Genomic DNA, 26,567 nt, shown 5'->3' on the forward strand with positions numbered 1-26,567 from the left:
ATAGGATGTTTATGGAAACTGAATCAAAAGCCCCCTTAATGTCTAGGAAAACTGACGCCATTTGTTCTTTACGAGCAAATGCCATTTGAATTTCGGTTGAGAGCAACGCAAGACAATCGTTCGTTCCTTTACCCCTGCGGAAACCAAATTGTGTATCTGAAAGTAAGCCATTAGTCTCGACCCAATTGTCTAGACGAAACAGAATCATTTTTTCGAACAATTTCCGGATACAGGAAAGCATAGCAATCGGCCGATACGAATTGTGATCGGAGGCAGGTTTCCCTGGTTTTTGAATGGCGATAACTCTTACTTGTCTCCAGTCATGTGGGACAATATTATCCTCAAGAAGCCTATTGAATAAATTCAATAAGCGCCTTTTGGCAGAGTCAGGCAAATTTTTCAACAAGTTGAATTTGATTTTGTCTAACCCCGGAGATTTATTGTTACACGATAAAAGCGCAAGTGAAAACTCGACCATCGAAAAAGGTGTTTCGTTTCTGTTTGATGAAGCGACGCGCATGATTGTCTGTTCCGGAACCGAGTCAGGACATACTTTTTTAGCGAAATCGAATATCCAGCGGTTAGAATATTCCTCGCTTTCGTTTGTGGTGTTTTTGTTGCGCATTCGTCGGGCTGTGTTCCAAAGAGTGCTCATTGATGTTTCTCTCGATAATCCGTCTACGAATCGACGCCAATAACCGCTTTTCTTCGCTTTAATCAAGCTTTTCATTTTAGCGTCTAATGCCGCGTAGTTTCTGAAATTATCAGGTGTTCCGTTTTTCCTAAACTCGACAAATGATGCAGTTCTCTCCGCGTTTAATTCTGAGCACTCTTTGTCCCACCACGGGTTGGGGGGACGGATGTTAGTTTTCGCGCCGGGTACACGTTTCGTCTGAGCTTGAGTCGCGGTGTCGAGAATCAAGCCAGCCAAAAACGTGTACTCTTCCTCCGGAGGAAGTTCTTGTGTTGTTTCTAGATTCTCAGATATCAAATTTGCGTAGCATTTCCAATCAATGTTTCGTGTGAGGTCATACGAAACATTGATTGTTTCCGATGGTCTTAATCCGGTGGCGATTGAAATTACGATAGGCAGATGATCGCTACCGTGGGGATCAGGGATTACCTTCCACGTGCAACCCAACCGTAACGATGTCGAGCAAAGGGATAAGTCTAGCGCACTTGGTCTTGCTGGTGGTGCAGGAATTCGTGTCATTTCTCCCGTATTCAAGATTGTCATATTGAAGTTGTCGCAGATATCATGGATCATAGTTGATCTGTTATCGTCGTGAAGACAGCCCCATCCCGTACCGTGTGAGTTAAAGTCTCCTAAAACCAACGTCGGTGCGGGAAGAAGCTCTATGATATCATTGAGCCGCCGATGCCCAACCGAGGCTCTTGGAGGAATGTAGATGGAAGCAATGCAAAGGTCCTTGCCTTTGATTGTAACATGACATGCGACAACTTCAATACCTGGTATCGAGGGGAGGTTAATGCGATAGAAAGAATAGCACTTTTTGATCCCCAAAAGTACTCCTCCATAGGAATCATCTCGATCCAGACGAATAATGTTAAAATCGTGGAAGTTTAAGGGTATTTCAGAAGTTAGCCAAGTTTCGCACAATGCAAATGCGTCACATTTCAGATTATTTACTAGAAATTTGAAAGGATCTATTTTTGGGATGATACTTCTACAATTCCACTGTATAACAGTGATTGTATCCGTGACCTCGGTGGATGTCTTAGCCATCGAAGGATACGATCGCTGAAAGAAGGGGCCATTTTGCAGTCAACTGCTTCAAGAATGTTTTAACTGTAGGAATAAAAGCCATTATCAGGCTTTTAAGAGGTTCAGAAATATTGAAAGTAGACATGATCCAGTCCACAATATCAGAGAATTTAACAAACCCAGTATTTGGTAAATTTTCTGACTGATCTTTAGGGACTTTCGGGGGTTTTGAAGTCCCAGGAAGTGATGGAAATTCTTGCTCGGAATTTAATTTTCCAAGGCCTGGAGCTTTTTTCTCTGGTTTTTTGCCATCACTACCAGTTGTTGTAATTTTTCGGAACCCATCAGAGGACATCTTCGAACCCTTACTAGGGAGCTTTTGAGAAGATTTATTTCTTCTCTTTCTAATTGATGAGCTATGAGGGACAGCCGAAGATGTACCTTCGAGGGGGTCATCATATTCGCTCTCGTCAGTTGACAAGTAAGCGTAAGGATTTTCGGTAGGTGGCGTAGCACATTTCAACATTTCTGCAAAAGAGCGTTTGGAATGTTGCTTGAGTGAACGCTTCATTTTATCCTTACGCAATTTGTACACGGGACAATCAGAGAGGTCATGCGGCCCCTCCTTACAGTAGAGACACTTTTCATTGTCTCCACTGCAGGAGTTATCCGCATGACTCCCTCCACACTTTATACACCGGGATTTATTGCAACAATGGGATGCTGTATGTCCCAATTGTTTGCAATTGGTGCAGTTCATGACCCGCGGCACAAAAAGACGAACAGGTAAACGGACTCGGTCCAGGAGGACGTAATTAGGCAAAGCCGAGCCAGCGAAAGTCACCCGATACGAGTCTGATGGGATATAGGACTTAGTCCCATCCTCAGCGGTCGATACTGAACGCAATTGCTTGCAGTCCAGTATCTTAACGTTCTTGAGTAGGGGGTTTTTAAAACCGCCTGCCCCATGCTTAAGAACGTCCTCGCAAGTCAGACTCGGATCGGTGATCACGCCGTCTATCTCGACTTCGCGAGCTGGTACGTATACGCGATACTCCCGCGTGAAATGCTCACTTCGAACGATCTCATTAGCCTGTTTTGCACTGGCTAACAAGACCCTAAGCTTGTCCGGGCGTACTTTCTCAATTTTTTGTACAGTATTGTATCGCGAGGACAGGTCATTAGAAAGTTTTAGAAGGTTCAATTTTTTACCATTCGCTTTGGTCCGGATGTAAACCGCATACGGTCCGGCCGAGAGTGCAAGCCCATCGGGATAGCTTCTAATGCGAGATTTATTGCCATCAGAAGCATCCATTTGATCATCTAGGGGAAGGTCAGGCAATTCTGTGCCTTTTGTCATGGCACGGAAATGTGTCCGTGCGGGTAAATATTAGGGGGCAATAAAAATCTAATGGTACTGAACAACAGGGAAAAAGAAAAAAAATACTTAGCTTTAGCTCTCGAAGGGTGATCGGCCGACAAGGCCCGGTCCTAGGCGACCGGTGAATACTCCAGTTCAATAAAGTGCAAAAAACCTCTTTGAGGAAAAAGCACTTTGTTTTTAGTCTCTCACTACACTGTCCAATGAAACCAATCTTTTTATCACTATATATATTTACCACTGTTTCTAATGTACAACGATATATACGCAGCGCCCAGCGCTGGCGCTGGCTAACGGTACCACACGCAGTGCTGCTTTACACAAGCTCACAGTCGGCCTTGAGAACGGATTAATTAGAACTATCACTCGACCGCACTGATGCACACAATAGAATACGGAATGACCTTGATAACGGAATAAAACAATTCACCACGCGATTGGAGAAAGCAGAATTTACGTCCGATCGATCCGATAGTCACGACACGAATGATTCACTGTTCTTAATTCATCATTATATACGCGTCGAAAGTTCTAGCGGTTCAAAGTTGGTTGGTGTCTGCTGCTCATAAAATGTTATTATTACATGTGATTTAAAGATGAATTAATAATCCGAAACATCACCAAAACAATTCTAATTCAGTGTAACATATAGAGCCAATACACTGTCAAAAAGTTGGAGGTGTCTGATTTCAGTTTAATTATAAATTTGCAAGTATAACTTCCGAGACCAGAAGCATAGATAAATACTTACGCATAAAACAAATTCATTTCAGTACACTTTTGCCATCTATTCACATTTCTAACATACTTCCTGCCCGGATGCCAAGGCCAGCAGCACCAACATAGAATGTTTTTCACTCATTTTCCTAACCCAAGCCTCTGCTAATCGTTGTTGTGTCGCATTTTATTACCCGGTAGCTTGTTATTAATGTTCCATGACGTTCGCTGGCTGTGAACTTTTCCGTAAAGTATGAAACCTATTAAACGTAGAAGGAAACATTCTACCAGGCAGTCAGAAGAGATTATTACGTAGGATGCTTCTGCAGAGGTGGATTATCGTCCATCCACCATCGTGCCATTTTCACAACTGCCATACTGCATCGAACTCATGTCCCTTGATATTACCAATGCTAATTGATTTTTTCCTGATAACTTGCTTGTTAGGGAATGAAAAACTTCGCGTTGTGTTGTAATGTTAAGGTTAAATCACCGACAAACGGACACGCCACGTGAAACGAAACTACAGATTTTGTTTAATTGGTATTAATTTATCCAGACTTTTTGTCAACTTGTAAATTGGCAATTTTTATTTGATCCTGCTAGAATTCGACGTATAAAATAATGTACATCTTATGAGTAAGAATAACTGTTTGTTAGATATTATTATTAGAGTTTTTTTGTAGGAGTGGCTATAGGAAAAATATTTAGTTTTTTTAATAAAATTTTTTGTCTTCGTTTCTATCGTCTCGACCGTAAGAAATTTTTGACTGTGTCGGATGAGATGCGAGCACGAATCGATCTCATATATTTTGAAAATGACTCCTTTTAGAAGATCTATGATTTATTTATTGCTATATTTTATTGCTTAGACACATTTATTCCTATGAAACTTTGCATGTGTGATCGGTATAAAAAATAAAGTATTTTTTACTAGTCTAGAGATTATTTTCACTCAACACTAATTTTTGAAACAGGCGTATGAGTTTTAAGTAATATTGTTTTTAAACAATTATAACTCGAAATCTATAGCTTCTATGAAAATTTTGTCTAAGAAGAAGTTGTGGGAAATCAATTGAAAAATGTATACTGAAAAAAATATCTTCCGAATTTTTCAAAATATCAAACATAAAATTATTTTTTCAAAATCCTTAGTTATTCCATCGTAATATTTTTTTTATCATACCACGAAAAAGTTACAAAGAAACTAATGAATATTAAAGACAGTCGGAGAGGTGTTCTATGACAAAGATTCCCGAAAAATACCTTTTTGTTGAATTTGAAAAACGATGTTTTTATAGGAATAAATGTGTCCGAACAATTGAATATTATTCTTTAAGCTATACTCAATGAGAAAGTGCATGGAATTACTTTCTAAATGCAGCCATTTTCGAGATATATGAGACACCAAATCGAGGATAAGGATATTTTATGAGAATACGCCCTTTTTCTAAGTTATTCTGGGTTCTCGCTCCCCAAATTTAATATTTTTGTAGTTCTTTTGAAATTTTGAATAAATTATTCTTTCGCATCAAGACAATTAAAGCAATTGTGTTCGAGATTTTTTTGGATCAAAAATGTATTCATTTCAAAATAAAAGGGTTTTAAGATAAGTGCCCCACGCTTCTTCTATGCAAACCATGCACTAGAGTGCTCACCGGCGTGTACACCTCTGCAAAAGTATTTGCATCCATCTCAGAGAATTTGATAGCTCTGCTCAAGCACTTTGGTGCGCTTCAGTGCTAGAGGTAAATAAAAATAAACACGCGCACTCATGATGCGTGCACACTCTATAAAGACTGTCCCAGAAAGTATGGCCGCAACCAAAAACCGCTGCCATTTCGCAATGGTTCAGAATCTGTCATTTATGGCTGCTTCCTGTTGTTTACACTCTTCTCTAACCACTTGTGCAGTTGTTTATTCGTTTTTATTAGTTTGTTTCGAAATTCGTGGACTTTCAGCAGAACAATGTCGAAAAATTGTGTGCAAATGGTGCACAGAACGCGGACTGTCACTGAGAAAGATAGCAAAAATGGAAGGAGTAAGTGAAAAAGCCGTGCGAAATGCAATCAGGAAGTTCGGTGAGGATAACACCTTTCAGGATAAACCGAAAACGGGTCGAAAAAAAAAGGTCCTGCTAATCCTCAGTTGGATAAACGTATACTGAAGGCGTTCGAGCAAAAGAAGGAGGTTTCAGTTCGGGATGTGGCCAAAAAAGTGGGCACTTCGAAGTCAAATGTTCTTCGTGCTAAAGAACGTTCGAATCTTCGAACCTATAAGAAGCAGAAACAACCAAAACGTAGTCCGAAACAAGATCAGACCGAGGGTTCGAAAGCTGTACAATACGATTCTTGCTGAAAATTTGAACTGCATAATCATGGACGACGATACATACGTGAAACTTGATTAAAAATCCTTGCCGGGACCACAATATTATACGGTACGAGAAAGGCAAGTGTTGAACCAGTCCGAGACATCGAATGAAGTTGAAAAATTTGGTAAGAAAGCTATGGTCTGACAAGCAATTTGTAGCTGCGGTAAAATTTCGAAACCCTTCATCACCACTGCTTCAATGAACAGCGAAATATACATGCTCACAACTTCGACCAATTGAATAATTTTGGGCATTAACGAAGACACATCTTAGGAAACATGTCTCGGCAGCCGAAACCATACAACAGATCGAAAAAGATTGGAAAAAAAATGTCAAGACTTGTCGCCAAGAAGCCTGTACGGAATTTAATGAGAATCGTTCGCAAGAAGGTGCACCAGCAAGTCTACAATGGCCAAGTAGCAAATGTTGAGAATAATATTCTTTTGTTGTAGTCTAATATTATCAGTATATCGAATAAAAATTGAATATCTAACACTTGTGAATTATTTACAGCGAAATCAAAGTGCGTCCATACTTTCTGGGACAGTCTTTACAACAGTGGTGAATATAACATATGTGAAAGAGAAGAGCCCTCGTTGGAGTTGTCAGTGCGAGGTGAGAAATTTTGCTTGCTCTTCGTCACACAGAGGAGACGGACATCTCTGGGTGTAGGTAATCCTTTATGTCATAGGTAAACTATTATACCAGAGGTAAACAAGAAGACCATGAAAACCTAATTTTTGATACATGGACCGAATACCTAAAAGCAGGTATTTTTTCAAAATGGCGGTTACTCCCTTGCTAAACCTGTCTCGAAAACAACTGCTCGCCTCGTCTTGATGACAAAGAATAATGTATTCAAAATTTCATGAGGATTACAAAAACAATAACTTGGACTAAATTTTAAACAAGTAGTATTCATGGAATATTCATTTTATCGATTTTGTTTTTCATATATGTCGAAAATGGCTGGATTTAGGAAGTAGCTCTCTGCCAACTTTTCTATTGAGTTTAGCTTGAAGAATAATATTTGATTGCTCGGACACATCGTTTTTCGAAAATCAATAAGAAGTTTTTCTTCGGTAAACTTTTTTACAGATCATCTCTCCAACCGTCTTAAATATCCATTAGTTTCCTTATGACTTAATGTTGTTTGTGGTTTAAAATGAAAAAAATACTTACGATGGATTAATTAAAAATTTAAAAAAATTGATTTCATTTTTGATTTTTTGTAAAATCGGAAGATATTTTTATCAGTGTATTTTTGTTAGGTTCAATTGATTGTATACAGCTGCTTTTTAGACAAAATTTCCGAAGAAGCTATAGATTTCGAGTTATATTTGTTTAAAAATAATGTGGCTTGAAACACACACGCCCTTTTCAAAAATTAGTCTGAGAGTGAAAAATAATCTCCAGAGCAGTGAAAAATACTTTATTTGCCCTAAAGATAACACATGCAAAGATTCATACGAATCGAAGAAGGTCGTGCAAGAATTTGCCAATTATGGACGTTTTGCGTAGAATTACTCATATGAAAAGTAACCGCATGTCAGCAGGGCTTGCAAATTGAAGCAACAACCCTCTGTGTTATTCACACACATTCGTATGTTAGGTAGAATTCACAGCGCAACCCAAGCGAGGAGAGCTGTTTCGTACGCTCATCAGTTCATGAAGATATTTGCCAGCTGATGAGCATGCTTCATGAGGTTAACATTTGATGAACGTTCTCATATTGAAGAAGCCTATGAGAAAACTAGATTCATAACTTTTAGTTCCGACAAATATTAATTGAAAAAAATATTGCTATATATATACAGAATAACCTCCCAAGAAACAAATTGATCGTTTTGAAAACGGGCTCAAATGCAAAATTTATGCTATACAATGTCTGAAATATCTGGTCTTGGAGTATACACGATATGTTCAAAAATGATTTCTGCAAGCCTACACTAAAAAACACGGTAAATACTGCCTGTATAACCTTACTTCGCATCTTGTAGCACACCGTGAAGCAAAGTTCTTCATTCTCGTACAGTACTTAAGAAAATGAACCCTTCATTTCATTGCATTGCCATAGATTGCTTACTTCATGTGTTAACTGAGACTGAGAGCACAGGCAATTTACCTAGCAAGGGAACTGGTCTGCCCAGTAGCATATACTCTCACGCATCCAGTTTCTCTCTAATATAGGTCTCTCATTCAGTTATGTCAAGCAAAGTGTTCACAGTGGGTGTTTTTTGTTACTTTGTTCGTTTGAGGATGCACAATAAGGAGTGTATCGAAAATAAGCTATCCACATACATTTGTGTTTTACGCATGTATTTGTGATGGTTTATTATGCTCAGATCACAGCATGCTGTGTGTTTAGCTGTCAGCTTTCGTTTGTTTTCTTGTTTGTGCGGTTGAAATTCTGCGTGTTCAAAATGTAGCGTATTGAAAAGGTAGTGAAAATTAAGGTTCTGGACACATGGCTAAGTGAGAAGGGTATTACTATAGGGAAATTGGGAAAGTGGTTTGGAATTCATCATGTCAGTGTTAAAACTATCATTTATAAGTTTGGGAAACACTATTCATTGGATGAGCTACCAGAAAGAGGCAGAAAACCCGGTTCTTCCAACCCGAACCTGGACCAGAAAATGGTATCTCTAATCATGAAGAACAAATCAATGTCAATACGTGATTTGGCCAAAAAAGTAGGAACAAGTGTCGGAATGATCCAGCGTATCAAGGAACGAAATCACCTGAAGACCTACAAGAAGCAGAAAATCTCGAAACAAAGTGTAGCACCGAAAAAGCGAGCAGTATCCGGATGCATGAGTTTTGATGGACGATGAGACTTATGCAAAGGAGAACTCAAAAACCCTTCCAGGCCCACAATACTTTACTGTCGTCGTTAAGAAGGATGCGAGCGATGCGGACAGGTCGATTCAAGTGGAGAAATTCGGTCGAAAGGTACTGGTATGGCAAGTAATATGTTCCTGTGGTTTGAAGTCAACCATTTTTTTCACTACCGGAACTATAAATGCAGAAATCTATCGATCTGAGTGTCTCCAAAAGAGATTGCTGCCTTTATATAAGAAGCATAGTACACCTCCACCGCTTTGGCCGGATTTAGCGTCGGCTCACTACCACTCTCAATTGGCTCTCAATTGGCTTGCGGAAAAGGGTATGAATTTCGTTGAGAAAAATATCAATCCACCAAATTGCCCTCTGTTTTGACCCATCGAACGTTACTGGGCAATCGTGAAGAGGGTCTTCAAGAAGACTGGTAAGGCAGCTGGAAGCATGTAGGAGTTCAAAAAAATTGGGCTCAAGCGTTCAAAAAATGCGACGCAACACTTGTCCGGAACTTGATGAAGAGAGTTCGAAAGTTCGTGAAGGAATAACTTATTTTCGATACACTTCTTACAAGCCCTGCATATCAGTCTCATTTAGTGCAAATTTCACCAACTAAAATTCCGTATATTAGTGATGTATTCCCAGTATTTCGTGGAATAAAACCAAGATTAAGCGATTTGTAGCACAAAAAATCAAAGAAATCGAAAATAAATAAATCGCTTCTTAATTCGTATTTTTCTCAGCTTGCCGATTTTTGAATGGTAGTACAGTGCAGTAAATCTAATGATTTGTCAGCTATGGTATTTAAAAAAATAAAAATTCCCAAATACTTCTTTGTGAAAATTGACAAAGACATGAACCCAATCAGAGTAATCGTTAGATATATTTTTTTTTGTAATTCTCAAGAAACTGTTACTTAAGCCCTTCTCAAAAGTAAGGCTGGAGTTGAAATGACAAATCGATGAGCCGAATCGTCTTTTTAGCTATAAAGTATGCTTGAAGCAAATATAAATATACAAAAAATCAACCTTCGAATTTAGATGGAGCCACTCAGTACCCAGTAACAGATACGTAAGGATAATAATCATAAAACGATTTCAATGTGAAGATGAAGTGATGGAAGTCCGAACGCGGAAGCGGAAGTTGATAAAAACAAATAACTTGAATGAAGTTGACTCAGTATTTTATATTCTAGAGGCCCAGCAGATCGGAAATGATGGAAAAACTGCGAGAACACAAAATCGTATCCCACGTGGAAAAAAGTAGATTAGCTATGAAATAATAAAAAACGAACTTTTTCACTCACCCGATTGAATTCGCCGTCCCAGAGTAGCAGCTGTTGGTGCCACTGTGTCCGTCCTCGGTGATCCCACTGTTCTCCTTGAGTGAGTCCTCCTTGGGAGGGTGTTTGTGCTTGTGGGACGAGTGCAGCCCACTGCCGCCAATGCTTTTGCCGAGCGGACTTTTCAGCGTGAAATAGCCTCCCGGTTTTGGCTTCAGATGACGATTGTTCATTTCCATGTGAACAATCTTCATGAATTCGATTTGAGCAGCAAGTTTCTGAATTTCTTCCTTGAGAGAAAAATTCAAATTCGATTCAAGCGAAAGCCCGAGAAAAAGAACGGGTAGAATTAAATCATTGTCCCACTTTGTGCCGACCGGTGCTCGTTTTGAGTGACGAATCAAGGAATTACTTACCTTCAGCTCTTCGTTTTCCTGGTACAGATCTGCGGTTTCCTCGGGCACCAGACCGATGCCGTTGAGTGAGAACGATGCGGTTATGCCCCGTTTTCGTGCGCGCTGATCCCACTGGTCCCCCTGGCCGCGCAGTATTCGGAGCACTTTCGGACCGAATACCAGTGCTATCGTGACGGATGTGCTGAGCTGGGTCCGGATGAAGCCTAGCAGATACTTAATGTCTGGACCAGCTCGAGGAAAGATGAATAAACTGTAAATATGCAACCGCAGAGCCGAAGCCGGGATTACTGTTTGTTCAACACACAGCAGCGGATGTGCTGCGGCTTTGATGTTTGACGGATGTTTTTTTTAAACTGGCTACATCAGGACTTAATGGTCGGATTACGATGGATTATGGATTGTGTGATTCCGAACAGATGCAGGTGCAGATTAAAACTCTAACCAAATGGACTTAACAATACGATACTGTGTAATCGTTTGATTAGAACAAAAAAATTGACTTGTTTGGTAGTAAAATGCATGCAAGGAGATTTCATAATACAAACATGACCTAACATTAAAGGTTCAATTAAACTCCGATATTCGACTTTCGTACTGCAATACCGCTCATGCCATTTGATGCACGAATAATCGAATGTACCGTTGAAGTTAGATTGGAATGCAACATGCCAAATGGGTAAACAAATTAACGAACTTACTGGAACGCAACCATGGTGGTGTTGACGAGCGCGATGTTGTAGATGGCGAAGGATATGAGCCGGGCCTCGTTGTACAGTGATTCGGCATTGCGTACGTTGTAGCACACACGGATGCCCCAGGCCAGGAATAGCACCTCGCCGATAGCCAGGCTGTGGTCCCACCAGTTGTACGAACATTGCTTGAATATTAGACCGTTCTGGTCGACAATCTGTACCAGGATGCGGGTGGAGATCAGTACAAGCAAACCAGAGGTCAATCAGTGTGTACCGAGTTTAATCTACATAATTGTCTGTCATCCGATGAAATCGTGCCCCCACCGAGGTGAGTTACTGCTGTTGCGAGTTCAACAGGACCAGCCACTAGATGAGCGCTTGGGAAGGTCCCTTAGGATAGAATGGTAGCCGCAAATTTGTGCAGAAATGTTGCTAGGATTAATTTGTGTAGATTTGTGTATGAACATTTTGTGTGTTGCGTTGAATTAAGCATGTTTCTTCCTAATCAGGATAACCAATGGTATATATTAAGTAGACTCTTACTAAATCTGAACAGCTAAAGGTTATGTTGAGGTTAAAGTCCGATTACCGAGCTTGGAACGAGTGCCTTTCATCGCATTGGAAATGTGCTTAATTTTGTTGCCGCAATTTATATTCTTGAGGCCAAAACCAATTATCTGATGGATTAAAAACACACCGCGAATGTTATAACCTTGTCACGTTTAACAGCCGAACGCAATTATATTTTTGATTGTGATTCAAACCGTAGGTTGGAATAATTTCCGCATCGATAAAGGATGGCGAAATATCAAATATTCCGCAATAGTATACTGATATGCTCCAGTTTGTTTTGTGATGATTTCTAGAGATGAATCTTTTGAATATTTTACATTTATTACAAGACACGACCGAGCACAGTTACATTAAAAATGAAACAACTCAAAGATTTCCATAATAAAAACAAAAATAAAGATGATGTGATCAATTAGAAACTTTATCTATTTTAAGCGCTTAGATTGTTTGCGAATGATAAAATTGACAATTGAATTCTTCACTCCAAAAAAATTGAATTTTACAGGTGACTTAATCCCTCCTACGATGTAATTCATAAAGACCTAATTTGTCAAATGACGGAAATTTCATTTGTAATGACTTAAATTGAGCTTGAATTTTACTGGTTTCGACTGTAACTTGCGTTCTGCTAGCAGGTGCGATTGTATGAATTTAAATGCACCTTTTACCAGCCAAGCAGATGTATGCTTCTGTGGCTCGGTCGATTAACAGACGTATTTGCGATCCAATGATTCTCGGTTCAAGTCGCGACGGTTGCTCTAGTATTTTTTTTTATTTCAACAAATGTCATGTGTAGAGTTTCAGACACAATATTAAATGTTCTTTCACGTAAATTTGCGAGAGCAGCGACGCTCCATTTATGTGCATCTAATAAAATGTAAAATCACAGGGTTTTTTAAGGGTGTTTCATAGGGGAAAGGCGGGTAAATCACTTTATTCGGCTACATTTCACCTTGCGTATTGTTTTAATGCCAATACGGTAGACATAAATATAAAATCTGTCATTCTCTTAGCCATTTTGGTTCGTAGAAAATAAGCTTTATATAAAAAATTCCTTATTGAATCGTGTTTTTTTTCTTGGCTTAGACTTTAGACCAAAATGAAGATATAGTCGTTTTGTTTTAATTTTCACATCTTATTCCAGATTATAATCGTAATTAGAAATCATAATTTCATATTTTCAAATAGTGCGCAAGCTGCGATCAATAATAATGCGCTTTGCGTAGCCATTTTGCTACACATCGAAAAATTAGGCCAGTTATAAACAAGTAGTGGAATGTATAAAATCGAAAAAACTCGTAGAAACTATATGAAATCAGGGAATTAAAAAAATTTTGATTTGTTGCTAAACGAAACAATATTTACAGTATCGAACCCGGTTTTCTGCTGCTACTGTCATGGAATGAATCGATGTGATAAGCCCATGTATAGTTAGTTTGACAATTTTTTTTCTCGGTGTAAACAAGTGCGAACGACGCACAGTGGTCCAAAACTGGAAAAAGACGGTCAAAAGTCTGTACTGACTTTCTCTGATTTTTAAGAGCTAACGTGTCTTCGAAGAAGTTTTACAAGATTATATTACGCTTCTTTTGAAAGTGACACCTTAAGTTTTGTTAAGGGGGTAGTAACAATTTCGAATAAAAATATTTTTTTTTCGCAAAAAATTTTTGTTTTCTATCTCATTTTGAAGAAAAAAACATTTGAAGTATTTTTGCTTAAGATATAAATACGAGGTGTGTTCAAAAAGTTCCCGGAATTTTTTAATTGCGCGCGTCTGGAGAGTCCGGTGGTCAACATTTTTTTTTATTGTGTTGGTACATATGTCCCTAATGTATGGTGAAATTTTCAGCTGTATTCATTGTTTACATTCTGTCTTGTAGCGGCTGGTATAGACGTGTTTTTTTGAGCTCGGCGATTTTTGTTAGTTTAAACAATGGAAGAAGTCAAAGAATTAAGGGGGTAGTAACAATAAAAAAAATTTGACCACCGGACTCTCCAGACGCGCGCAATTAAAAAATTCTGGGAACTTTTTGAACAGACCTCGTAATGTAAAAAAAATATTTTTTTAGAAATATTTTAAAAACAGTTTTTTCTTTAATTTATCTGCGCAGAATCTCCCTCTATTACCTAAGTATCTACTACAAAGTGCGCGTAAACACGCAAAAACAGGCAAGCTCATGTTTCCACGCGCAACTTAAGCAACATGTAGTAATTTTTGTTTTGTTTACTTTTTGACAATTAACAATATTAGAAAAAGTCTAAGTGGAACTCGATGCAATTTTTTAGGCCTTTTCAAAGTTAGTTTTAAATATTGAAAATCCCAAAAATTATCAAAAGTTCAATACATATTGAAAAAATGTTTTCCAAACAATATATGTAAAAGTATTGTAAAAGTACAATCCTTTACGAAGAGATTTCATTTTTAAACGTGTAAATAAATTGAGTTATTGCAAAGCAACACGTTTTTTAAAACGACATGTTGATCGTGCGACGCTCACTTAGAGATGTGCGAAACAGCTCATACCGGTGAGCAGCTACGAACCGATCAGTTCACTAAAGGGAATCGATTCAATGTATCAGCTCATCAGCTCATTAAGATTGAACTGAAAGTTTGTTTTGAGCGCCGTTTTTTGCGCCGTTTTTCTTACTTCGTTTTTCTTTCATATGCATGATCGAAATCATTGATGCACAAAGAACAATGCTATGCGAACTAACTTGTTTGCGAATTATTATTATGTTATATTTGAGAATATCTGCAAAAGTGGTATCCCTGAATGTACCTTAGCTTACTGAGTGAGAGGTAAGATGTCTTATTGACAATGGCTCATTCAATCTGTTAAAGAAGGGTAGATACACATTTGGAAGAACGAACAAAAGCTCATCCACACATTTTTTTCTCATTTATAACTCGCTCTTCAAGAGCCGAAGATCCGTTCAGCTCGTAGCTTGTTTCCACCTTACCAGCAGGGATGCCAGATCATTTTTTCAAAAATCTGTGATCAAGCCAAAAACCTGTCTGTGCAAAATCTGTCTGTGCACGTTTCCCTGTTTCCATAACAGCTGAACGGAATCATTTTGATAAGCAAAAAAAAAAAAGGTCTCACTATTTTCTACCGCTCTGCAATTTTTTATGGTAAACTGTGATCAATTTTAAAAATCTGTGATCGATTTCAGAATTTATGTAAATCTGTGACCATTTTCAGAAATCTGTAAAAATCTGTGCTATTTTTTTAATTCTGTGCAAAAGGTTGAAAATCTGTGAAACACAGATTGATCTCTGAACCTGGCATCCCTGTTTACCAGTGCGGTGAACTGGTGAGCTGCGGTTCTTTAAAAAAGAGCTGTGAGCTCACTTTAAAGATTCGATTCACTGGAATAGCTCAGGAGCGGATCTCATCTCTAAGCTCACTGCAAAAGTGAGTTACAGAAATAGCAGACGCGTGACGCCCTCCGTTTCTCAACCATTAATGGTTTCAGCATGGCCATAGTGAAAATGAATCACACGAGTAGTACTCAGGATATTCTCATTGGAAAATAAATTGAATTAGGAATATATTTTCCTATAAGTATTGTAAAAGTTTGCTGCATTAAGTTGCATATTGCGCTTCGGTACAAGGTTTCCTAGGTAAAAATAGGTAAAATGATGTATAACTTTTCCAGAAAAGAAACAAACAAGTTATGATTAGAAAACTAGTTTTAAGGGGGTTGTCATAATTCAATAACTAAAACTAACTTTGAAAAGGCCTAAAAAAAAGTTCCATAGAGTTCCACCTTGATTTTTTTATAGTATTGGGCATATCTTTTCCTATAAATTTTGTTAAAATCAGCTGCATAAAGTTGCATATTTCGCTTCGGTGTAAGGTTTTATGATAGGTAAAAAAAGGCAAAATGTTGTATAACTTTGCCAGGAAACAACAAACCCATGCACTACCTTCAACAAAAATATGGGATTTTTACTTTTTTTATTAATTTTAGGCGTTACGAAGCGATATACGTGTTACTTTTTTGTTAATCATAGGTGTTACGAAGTGTTACATGCGTTACTTTTTTTGTGGATCATAGGTGTTACGAATTGTTACAAGCGTTACTTTTTATAAGTTACTAAGCGTTACAAACGATATTTTTTACATGTTTTGGGCGTTACGAAGCGTTACATGAGTTACTTTTCATACTTTAACAAATCGTTATATGCGTAATTTTTTTGCATTACAAAACGTTACATGAGTTACATTTTTAAAAGGTACAAGCGTTACGAGGCGTTGCATCCGTTACTCAGGACGACTGTAAAGAGAAAGTGCGCGAGCATTAAGCAAGATTCTGCAGATGAGAAAGATATCCTGCCGCTGGATGCCTATTTAGGGCTAGAAAGACGAACGCAAGCGCACTTCGAGTACATGTTTGGCTGAATCCATTATTATACGCCAGAGAACAGAATGATTACCCGACAATAAACTGAAGTGTTTGTGTTTCGAAGTGGCACGAAAGGCCTCGAAGAGCGTCTCAATAGGACGGAAAGATCCTAATGTCGATTTTCTAGGATCGACATAGTATACTTTTAGAGGACTACCTCAAATCAGAAAATAGTCAGTATTAGCATGCATTAATGAAGCGATTGAAGACCGAAATCGCTTTGAAATGGTCTTACATGAAGCACATGCACACCGCTACCATAGTTAACGTCAACGGTTTAGGTTTTAATTACTTGGGCATCACCCTCGTTCACCTAATTTGGCTTTCTCGTACTATTATCTGTGCTTAAACGTGAATTTATCTCTGAGAAATTTAGTTGAGTTTCGTTTTGGAATTTCAGATCACTACTTCCGAAACCTGAATCCGAAACTAATATGACCTATAAATTTAGAAGATGTTTTCCGTTCTCCTCGAATCGACTATACTCTATGCAGTGTATTGTCGTCATTTGAAGTAGGAATTTAAATGATCTCAGAATTTATGGCCTCATCACAAGTCTTGTGGATTGTTGGGATATATGAATATTTAGAAGGTCTTAGACATGTATTACAGAAATAAAATGATAGTAAACGTGAAGAGATGTAATACAATAATTATCTTTCGGACACAGTAAAAATTTTCGTTTGAATATTCCATAATGACAGTGAAAAAGTTTAAAGTGTCTGTTTAAAATATCGGTAAAAGGCACACCGATAATTAGGTACATAAGTAATCTTCAGTAACATTATTTTTTTTATCTGAGGAACCCTCCCGAAACGAAATCCTGGGTACGGTTCTGTGTGGCCCAATTCAACACCTAGAAGATGTACCGCGCTGTTGCAACTGAAATGCGTCCTAATAGGCGATAGTTTTTCGTCGAAAAGTTCCGCCTTTCGGAGAGGTTCCGGAAGAAGAAGGTCAACAAATTTGTCCTGAATAACTTGATATAGAAAAATGGTCTGTGGCTGTGGGCAATTTAGCAAGCCTTACAAAACGACTGGACAATCAAGGGCCAAACAGGTTCCACCCGATTCCGGCGACTGGAATAAAATTATTACAAAGTTTGCTCATATAAACTTCGGGTTCTGCGGTGTCATTCATGTAACCGTGTTTATAAAATTAAATGGCAGAGAAAAAATAAATTATGATACAAGTTAACCTATCTAATGCTGTTTATATGCGATTGGTGTATTTTTTTTTAATCGGGTAAGCATTTGGCACGTTTTATTCAATGCACATCTCATGTATACACACAATCTCAACTATGACACCGGTAAGGCCGAGTCATTTGATTCAGACAAATGATTCGATTTAATGTATTCAACCATCTTCCTTTATCTACAAGTAAAGTAAATTTTGTCTTGTGGTTTTCTTTGTTGTGCTATGAATTTCTTTCTCTCTCTCTCTCTCTCTCTCTCTCTCTCTATCTAAGTCACTTCTCTCTTATACGCAAATGACACCCTAAGCATTTATGAAGGTCATCTTTCAAATTTCCCATTTTAATTAAAACTTTTTCTTTCGAAGTTTTAAGCTTTTCACAGTCTTCCAAAAAAGAGAAAAAATGAAAACCATGAGCGTGAAAATGTCATTATCATCACACAATTAATCATTGGCAACATCACCGCAAACTCGAAAAGATAAATATATCACAATCAGTTCCTGTCGGTCACCAATCCACTACTGCACTACTGGGAAACATCAAATGGAAATTGTCCCGATGGTAATGAGTCTATGAAACTGTTTTGACAAAACCCCAAACGGTTGCATTGTTTCACCACAGAATGCTACGTCATTTAAATAATTAGTCCCCGGGGAAACATTTCAAATTGTTCTCGACAATTTGGATTTCTGACTCCTTCGAAAGTTACTTGACTATGGATTGACATTGGATGCGGGGAAAGCAATGAATAGAATAAAATTGTCGAGTGCTTTGGGAGACAATCGAAGAGATTGCAGTCTTAAGTTTAATTATGTTGGAGATGTTTAATTTGGCAGCACGATTTCATCTATGTTATTTTTTTGTTTATTAGTTTAAGAAAACGAAATGGGATAATGATGCCGAAGATACTTACATTTTCCGCAAACGGTGGAGCCGAGAGGGTCCAGGTGCCGAGAAAGATGAACATCACTAGCAAAATCGGTACCATCCACTGGAGCAGCTGATGGTCGGTCAGCTTGACCTTGTGAGCCGACTTAACCCGGTAGGTCAACGAAACTCGCCAGGTTTTCATTAACAGTGCCGTGTAGGTAACACAGAATCCCATGTGCCGAGTCCACTTGGTGGCAATGCACGAGTAGGTGTCCAGAATCGGAAAAATGGCAGCCATTTCCAGATACATGAAGGCACAACCGAGCAAGGTAATCGTGAGGAATACCGGACTGGCCACTTTGAAGACTTTGACCTTACGGTGCTGGTACATATACAGTGCGAGTAGCACCGTAAAGCCGGCGCACATCACCGAGAACGTCAGCAGGGTGGTTCTGTGTGAAAAAAAAAACAAACATTTGCTGTTCAAAGTAGCAAAAGCAATCTATTAATTCTAAACGACCATCTTACCTGAACACCCAATTATAGCTGGCTAGACAATTTTCCGGTCCGGTACACGTCGTGCAGCCTGGAGCGCACCGAACACACACGAACACATCCTCGTAATACGTGCTTATGTTGTCCCGATACTCTTGATATGCGACTTCCATGATGCTACCGTTGAACCCGCGAGGATGTGGTGCCGAAAAGAAACCATCTTTACACTTGCATTCATAGGCACCCCGCGTCCACCCCTGAATGACTTTAAGATTCTTTTTCAACAAAGCTGCTGTGCTACCACTACCACTGCTACTACTACCGCTACTACTACTACTGCTGCTGCTGCTGCTACTGTTGACATTACTATAGCTGCTAGTGTTGCTATAGTGATTATAATTTAAATTGACTGCTGTGACTATGTTGACCAGCACCGGCCGGTAAACGCAGCGCATGCTGTGCATGTGACATTTATGCGAACCATGAAACGCCTCAATCTGGTGAAGTTGTTCATCGTCGCTGAGTTTGATGTTCCGTACGAACGGATAGTATTGTCTCAGGTGGTGATTATAGCTCATCAGCTCCAGTTTGCTCGGATTGTCACACTGGTTAACCTGCAGATCGGAGATGTCGATATCGATGCTGAGAAAACCGCGTAATCTGTGGTGAAAATTATAATGCTACTGCAATAAAAAAAAACGGAGCCTAAATATAAGGGTTATGTTACCCATGTCTTCCCATCGGTGGTATTGCAACACTGTAGGATAGAATCCACTTTTTGTGACTGCACGAGTAGTACGGATAGGTCCACCAGCCACGGAAAGATATGTTTAGTGGAGATGGTGCAAATTTAGGAGATCGCAAACCCGGAGATGAAATCTCATCTTCAAACCTACAACAAACAGGTAACAAACGATCTGTCATGTAGTCCTCATTTCCATACTAACAACAATTTGAAATATCTTACCATGGGTAGCTTGAATCAGGTGCTTTCCCGATAGCAATTCCTTCCTCTTCTATCCGTAGGGGACCCGCCATGCCGGACGTTGGTTTGTTCCACCAGGCCGAGTTTATGACCAGTCCGTCGGAAATGTTTATGGACAGAATTCGGGCACTCGTGACGTGCGTATCTGAGAGTAGACCTTTTGCGAGGGCATCCAAGAGACCTTTTGGAAGAAAACAGAAAGAGTATTTTCTTTATTTGGTGAAATTGCAGGGATTTAATATTTACATGAGTTTACAATGAATGAAGCTGAGTTAAATTGTTTTTTTCCTGTTCCAATTCGAACTTCGAGTAGAGAAAATTGCCGAAATTTCGAACGGATACTATGACGACATAACAGTTCGGCTGAAAAGTTCGTATCGTTTAATAGAAACACACATTTTTTTGCCAAAATTCGTTTTTATTTTTCAACATAATTGACATCAGAGGCGATACAGCGATTATAGCGATCTTCCAACTTTTCGATACCATTTTTGTAGTACGATTTGTCCTTTGCCTCAAAATAGGTCTCAGTTTCAGCGATTACCTCTTCATTGCTTCTAAATTTTTTACCAGCGAGCATTCTCTTGAGGTCTGAGAACAGGAAAAAGTTACTGGGGGCCTGGAGAATACGGTGGATGAGGGAGCAATTCGAAGCCCAATTCGTTCAATTTCAGCATGGTTTTCATCGACTTGTGACACGGTGCATTGTCTTGACGAAACAAAACCTTTTTCTTCTTCAAATGAGGCCGTTTTTTTAAATTTCGTCCTTCAAACGCTCTAATAACGCTATATAATAGTTGCTGTTGATGGTTTTTCCCTTTTCAAGGTAGTCGATGAAAATTATACCATGCGATTCCCAAAATACAGACGCCATAACCTTACCGGCCGATTGTTGAGTCTTTCCACGCTTTGGGTTCGGTTCATCGCGTGCAGTCCACTCAGCTGACTGTCGATTGGACTCCGGAGTGAAGTGATGAAGCCATGTTTCGTCCATTGTTATATATCGACGAAAAAAATCGGTTTTATTTCGATATAACAGCTCCAAACACTGCTCAGAATCATCAATTCGTTGTTGTTTTTGATCGATTGTGAGCTCACGCGGCACCCATTTTGCACAAAGCTTTCTCATATCCAAATACTCGTGAATAATATGTCCAACACGTTCCTTTGATATCTTTAGGGTGTCAGCTATCTCGATCAACTTCACTTTACGGTCATTGAAAATCATTTTGTGGATTTTTTTCACGTTTTCATCGGTAACAGCCTCTTTTGGACGTCCACTGCGTTCATCGTCTTCGGTGCTCATATGCCCAGTACGAAATTTTGCAAACCACTTACGAATTGTTGCTTCGCCCGGTGCAGAGTCTGGATAACACTCATCAAGCCATTTTTTGGTATCGGCGGCACTTTTTTTCATCAAAAAGTAGTGTTTCATCAACACACGAAATTCCTTTTTTTCCATTTTTTTCACAATAACAAAAGTAGCTTCACTCAAAATGCAATATTTTTCTTTATTTAATAATTATTTTTTTTTTATTTAATAATACATATAATATAATTTTTAAGCACACAGTGTCCGCTCTTGTATTGTCTCTTGTCAGTAGGTGGACTACACAAATAGCACACGCTCATGAGTCTGGTTTGAAAAGCACAGGACACGAGTTTAAGGTGATCATGGAAACGAGCCACAAATGGCAACAAAGAAACCACCTACCTTCCTCTATTTTACCCTGCTCTAGATGTAAACAAACCATGAAACACATTTTTCTACGCGTAGGGGTTGCGTAGAATTGCTACTGCAATTTGGTGACATAATCACTCATCGTATTGATATATGTTTACGTTAAATTATCATCTCTGAAGAATGATTTGTGCAAAACTTTTTCGAACATTCATTAGAAGGTTTCTTCTTAGAATGTTATTATTTTTCACTCACCTCAAGATTTCAACTGCTGTTTATAGCACTGTGACATAAGTAAGCTTTATGAAACTTTTTTGAGTTGTTCTTCACCGGTAAACTGATCCTCTAATCTAAAAGTTTTATTATAAAACTTTTGAATAACTCACAGTTCTGGTTCGAAAATTTTCCAAAAATCCACAATAAAAAGTTTGCCGGCCTGCTTTAGTATTGGTAATACCACCTTTTTATATTGGCAGTGATGCCATACATAATTAGAGAAAAAAAAACCTTGCAATGAACTAAAAATGGCATTATTTTCAATTAGTCGCACATTGATATAGTTAAAATTACAGACCAAAACTACTTTCGTACGTCACCATCTAAAATTTTAATACTAGAAAAAAACCATAACATTTCCCTTATTTCCATTTCAAACATTGTTTTCCCTCCAAGTTATCCGCAACCCCGTTATCTTATTCACCGTCGCTATGGAAGGCAAAAAATAAACAAACAGTTCAAGTATTGCAATCTTTTCAAAATGCCTCGTCCATCTAAAAAGAGGAAAGCAGCGCTCATTCGCGAAAATCAATAGAAAAATAGATGGAATACGTTGATAGAGTGTGTTTTGGGTAGTGAGTATGTGCGGGACTCATCAGTTCAAACAGTGGAAAAACTGCCAAAAGTGCCGGTTCAAAACAGTCCACGGAATTTAGAAACTGTACTGGATCCAATAATTTGGTATCAATAAGTAAAGTTCTAAAATATTTTCGTCAATATATGAAATTACTAGCTGACCCGTCGAACTTCGTCTCGCCTGAAATTATTTTTTTTAAATTTGTGTTTTCGAACAGCAGAGTTGCCAAACGTTAATGTTTCTTTCCATTATTTTACTGATTACTTGGCTTACAATAAACGAATTACGACAAATTCATATCCAACACAATAACTTCGTCCCGAAGAAGAAATATCATCAGGAATTATTGTGGATATGTTCAATGCTTTTGTTACGCAAAAACTAAACAAATGCACCGTTTGCCATCTCATCCTTTGAGTCAGTGTATTGAACAGAGATTGTAGATCTCCCTCAAACTAAAGATTTGACATGTGGGATGATGGATTGGGTTGAATCATATCTGACTGGTCGTAGTATGACCGTGAGAATTGGCGACTGCGTTACTCCATCATTCATCGTGAGCTCTGGTGTTCCTCAGGGAAGCCATCTAGGACCATTCATATTTCTGCTATATCTAAATGATCTGAATTTCGCATTGCAATGCATGAAGCTATCATTCGCCGACGATTTCAAACTGTTTCATCTCATCAAATATCTGAAAGACTCAAACTTCTTGCAGTCACAGTTGGATGTATTTTCTAAGTGGTGCAACGTCAACAGAATGGTTATTAACGCCTTCAAATGCTTCGTTATCATGTCATCATCGATCATGTATGATTACACTATTTCGCAAGCTGTACTAAAACGGGAGACATCAATTAGGGATCTAGGAGTGTTATTGGATTCAAAACTTAGTTTCAAAGAACACATAGAATATACCCTCTCTAAAGCATTAAAGATGCTAGGATTCATCTTTCGCATCTCAAAAAATTTCAATAACATATACTGCCTGAAATCGTTATATTGCGCTCTAGTTCGCGAGTATGCTGTTGTTGTTTGGGCACCATATTATCAAACAGATAAGCTACGCATTGAAACTGTTCAGTACAAGTTCATTCGTTTTGATTTGCGTCGCCCTGGAGAGATCCATTTAATCTTCCAAGTTACGAAAATCGTTGTAGACATACACTTCGATACACAAAAAGCTGTTTTCGTCGCGGACCTCATCCAATCTCGAATTGATAGTGAAGATCTCCTACAACAGCTAAGTTTTGACATTCTTCGGCGTAATTTGCGGTTTAATCCCTTTCTCAGAATTCCTCGTGCTAGAACTAACTATGGGTTCATTGAACCGTTTTCGAGTATATGTCGAGTATACTTGCTCTAATGGATTTAATTTCAATTTATCTCGTAACGCCATTAAAACCCGTTTTCTCCAAATATTTTCCCGCTAGTTTTATTAGGATAATTAGTCAATATGAATAGTTGTTAGTTAGCTTTGTAGTTTAAATAAGGGTAATTTAAGATTTCGTTATGTATCATTTGGTCAAATGTTATTTGTTGATACAAAAGATGAGAAGGTTTTATGCCTGCTGGAGAAGGAGAACCAAAATCTCAGCTCCAACAGGCTTTTCCCTTGCTCCTAAAGAAACAAATAAATAAATTAACAGATGGATGAAAAAGAGATGACCAAGATAATTACTTTAAATTGACCCCACAAATTTCCAAATGCAGCCCTCGGGGATTGTTGTTTATCATTGAATATTAAGACTTATTTGTACTGAAGACGTTTAAAATTTAATAGCAAATCCTTAGGGATTATCGAAAGTAATAAACTAATTTTGAACGGTTGTCCATAACCTACTTCACCGCTAGTGATATTACTTAGTCGTGTTTGATGAATGTTCGTAGCAGGATAATGACAGGATCAATTTTCGATTAACGAATTAGCGACAAAATGAAAAATACTTGGACATTCGAAAGTTCAAATTACCCTTTTATTAAATATTGTGTCCATTAATTTTGACATGAACGTTATATTCGTTCAAGAATTGTATCAAAAAGCCTCTCATTCGTCGAGCCACCACATCGGTTTGCTTAGTATTCAGTCCTGAGAATCAATATTCTGTTCTAGCGGAGTGAACATGAGGAGTGATTATACCAGTATTCTTCTTATCGTTAAAGCCAATGTATAAAACAGCAGATCTCACAACTAATGCTTCTTACATGCCACGATTTCTCCTTCAGATATGATATTCACGATTCGCATATGGTAATTCGTCAAGTAATCCAAAGTTCGGAAAATGAAATGATTTGGCTTAAGCAGCTTACAAATGTCATGAATACCATCTGTTTTGAAGTAAACAAACTCTTGAAAACTCACTCGAATCGGCTGAACAAACGTCAGCATGCTAAATGCAAGGAAAATATTTTCATCTGAACTCATTATTTCAACAGCAGAATCCTATCATTGATACGTAATCGTTACATAATTTGATTTGTTCAACTCACGCTCACGATGGCCAACATAATTCATCTAACTACATCTACTGGTAAATGACATTAGAACTTGTGTTTCTGTTTACGGTATAGCTAAAACAGTCATTTGGCAAGTAATGATTTTGATACCCTATTAGGTACGTGTTTCCAAATGACGAATCAATCATGCATGTAAAATCTCCACCCAAATCTACTCGTTGCGCGCCAAACGATTTTCCAAAGATCTAGTATTCTTTTCTTCAACGGCGAAATACTGAGCATCTCCTTGCGCGCCAAACATCAATTGTAGATCTAGCAATCATTGGCGACTTTTTCAGTGGAAAATTCCATTGTCCATACAAAATAACTTTATTGGTTTTTCCCACTTTTCCGGTAAGTTTTCCTAATTTTTTTGATGTACGAACCCGGTGGGGGTAAAAACTGATCAAACAAAAAAAAAGCATCTCAATCCGTCCATTCGTTCTTACGTGATGCGATTACAAAGAATGATCTCTGCATTTTTATATATATAGATTTCTCTTGGACGCACTTGACGATGATATATTATTAACTGAAGGTTCTAACCAAGGATGGCTTTTATCGTATCAAAGAATGATCGTATATTCACACGATTCAATCAGTGCCATCAACGAGGCGGATATTATTTCAGCAATAAAAAACCGGTATGGTTCATTTAACATAGAATATGGACACCAGTGCGAGAGCGAATTTTTCTCGATGACCCGTCTGAGCATCATGGGTTAGCACGCTTCTGCGGTGATTTGCTCTGAAGCAACGTACGTTCATTCTCGTTTTGAGATACGATTCTATACGGGCAGTGGATATTTGCGATAGAATCATTTTACTATTACCGCCTATTCTAACTATGTGCATGTAACCTTTGTATAGGTTGTGTCTATGAAAATGTCTGTGAATGTTCCACACAAGGGTTTTGAAATGTTGTAACCTAGTATGAGAATCATCAAGTCAAGTCATCGATTCGATTTATCAACTTGCGATTCTCTCTTGGTGAATTCCACACAGCGCCGATCATTACAAAACTTTAACAATTTTGGTAAAAGCCGTGAAATACTCAGAGTAAGCGAAGTAATGTAGAGAAGTTCTCTCACGGTTCATGCATTGAGAGGCAGCGAGTTCTTGTAGCATCATCTACCAGATTGACGATGTTGTATATAATGTAGAAAAATATCGAGCTACTCTTTGCCAAATCGTACTTTTTCCATTGACTCAACTTTCTCGAAGATAATTCAGCAAATTTCAATAAATTTAGACGGGAGATGTAATTTTAAATTATAACCGACAAATAAAAGTGTTTTCCATTGCACTAAATTTTCTCGGAGATTCTCAAGCCGATTTAGATAATGTCAGATGCAGTTTTAAGCTACTATTATCTTTTTTATTAGTTTAAAGGGTTCACTGTGACCAGTTACGTTTCCGGAGATACAATGGCCGCACAATTTTCGCTGAGATTGACCCGAATAAATCTATCTCAATTAGAGATCAATTTTTATGACAAGAGAATGGCATTATCACATCACCAGGCGGAATAAGATAAGGTTCTGATTGCTAGAAACGGAAGCGTCCTTGGGTGCTAGGTG

At 38.3% G+C, this 26,567-nt stretch overlaps 1 protein-coding gene across 5 annotated transcripts in view; it reads right to left on the minus strand.

Annotated features, from left to right (window-relative positions):
• The window catches only part of LOC131429780 (probable G-protein coupled receptor CG31760), a 228,585-nt gene that overhangs the window by 64,931 nt on the left and 137,087 nt on the right, over positions 1-26,567 (minus strand). For 4 of the 5 annotated variants that reach the window (XM_058594124.1, XM_058594123.1, XM_058594121.1 and 1 more), the window contains exons 4-10: positions 19,940-20,138; positions 19,700-19,864; positions 19,006-19,632; positions 18,521-18,929; positions 11,433-11,641; positions 10,735-10,984; positions 10,343-10,608 (exon numbers count right to left, since the gene is read on the minus strand). In XM_058594124.1, coding sequence (XP_058450107.1) covers positions 10,343-10,608; positions 10,735-10,984; positions 11,433-11,641; positions 18,521-18,929; positions 19,006-19,632; positions 19,700-19,864; positions 19,940-20,138 — 2,125 coding nt within the window. Of the gene's footprint in view, positions 1-10,342; positions 10,609-10,734; positions 10,985-11,432; positions 11,642-18,520; positions 18,930-19,005; positions 19,633-19,699; positions 19,865-19,939; positions 20,139-26,567 lie in introns of those variants that run through there. The other variant, XM_058594125.1, reaches the window with a different exon arrangement.

This window comes from Malaya genurostris, chromosome 2 (genome assembly GCF_030247185.1).
Source record: "Malaya genurostris strain Urasoe2022 chromosome 2, Malgen_1.1, whole genome shotgun sequence".
NCBI classification, from domain to species: Eukaryota; Metazoa; Arthropoda; class Insecta; order Diptera; family Culicidae; genus Malaya; species Malaya genurostris.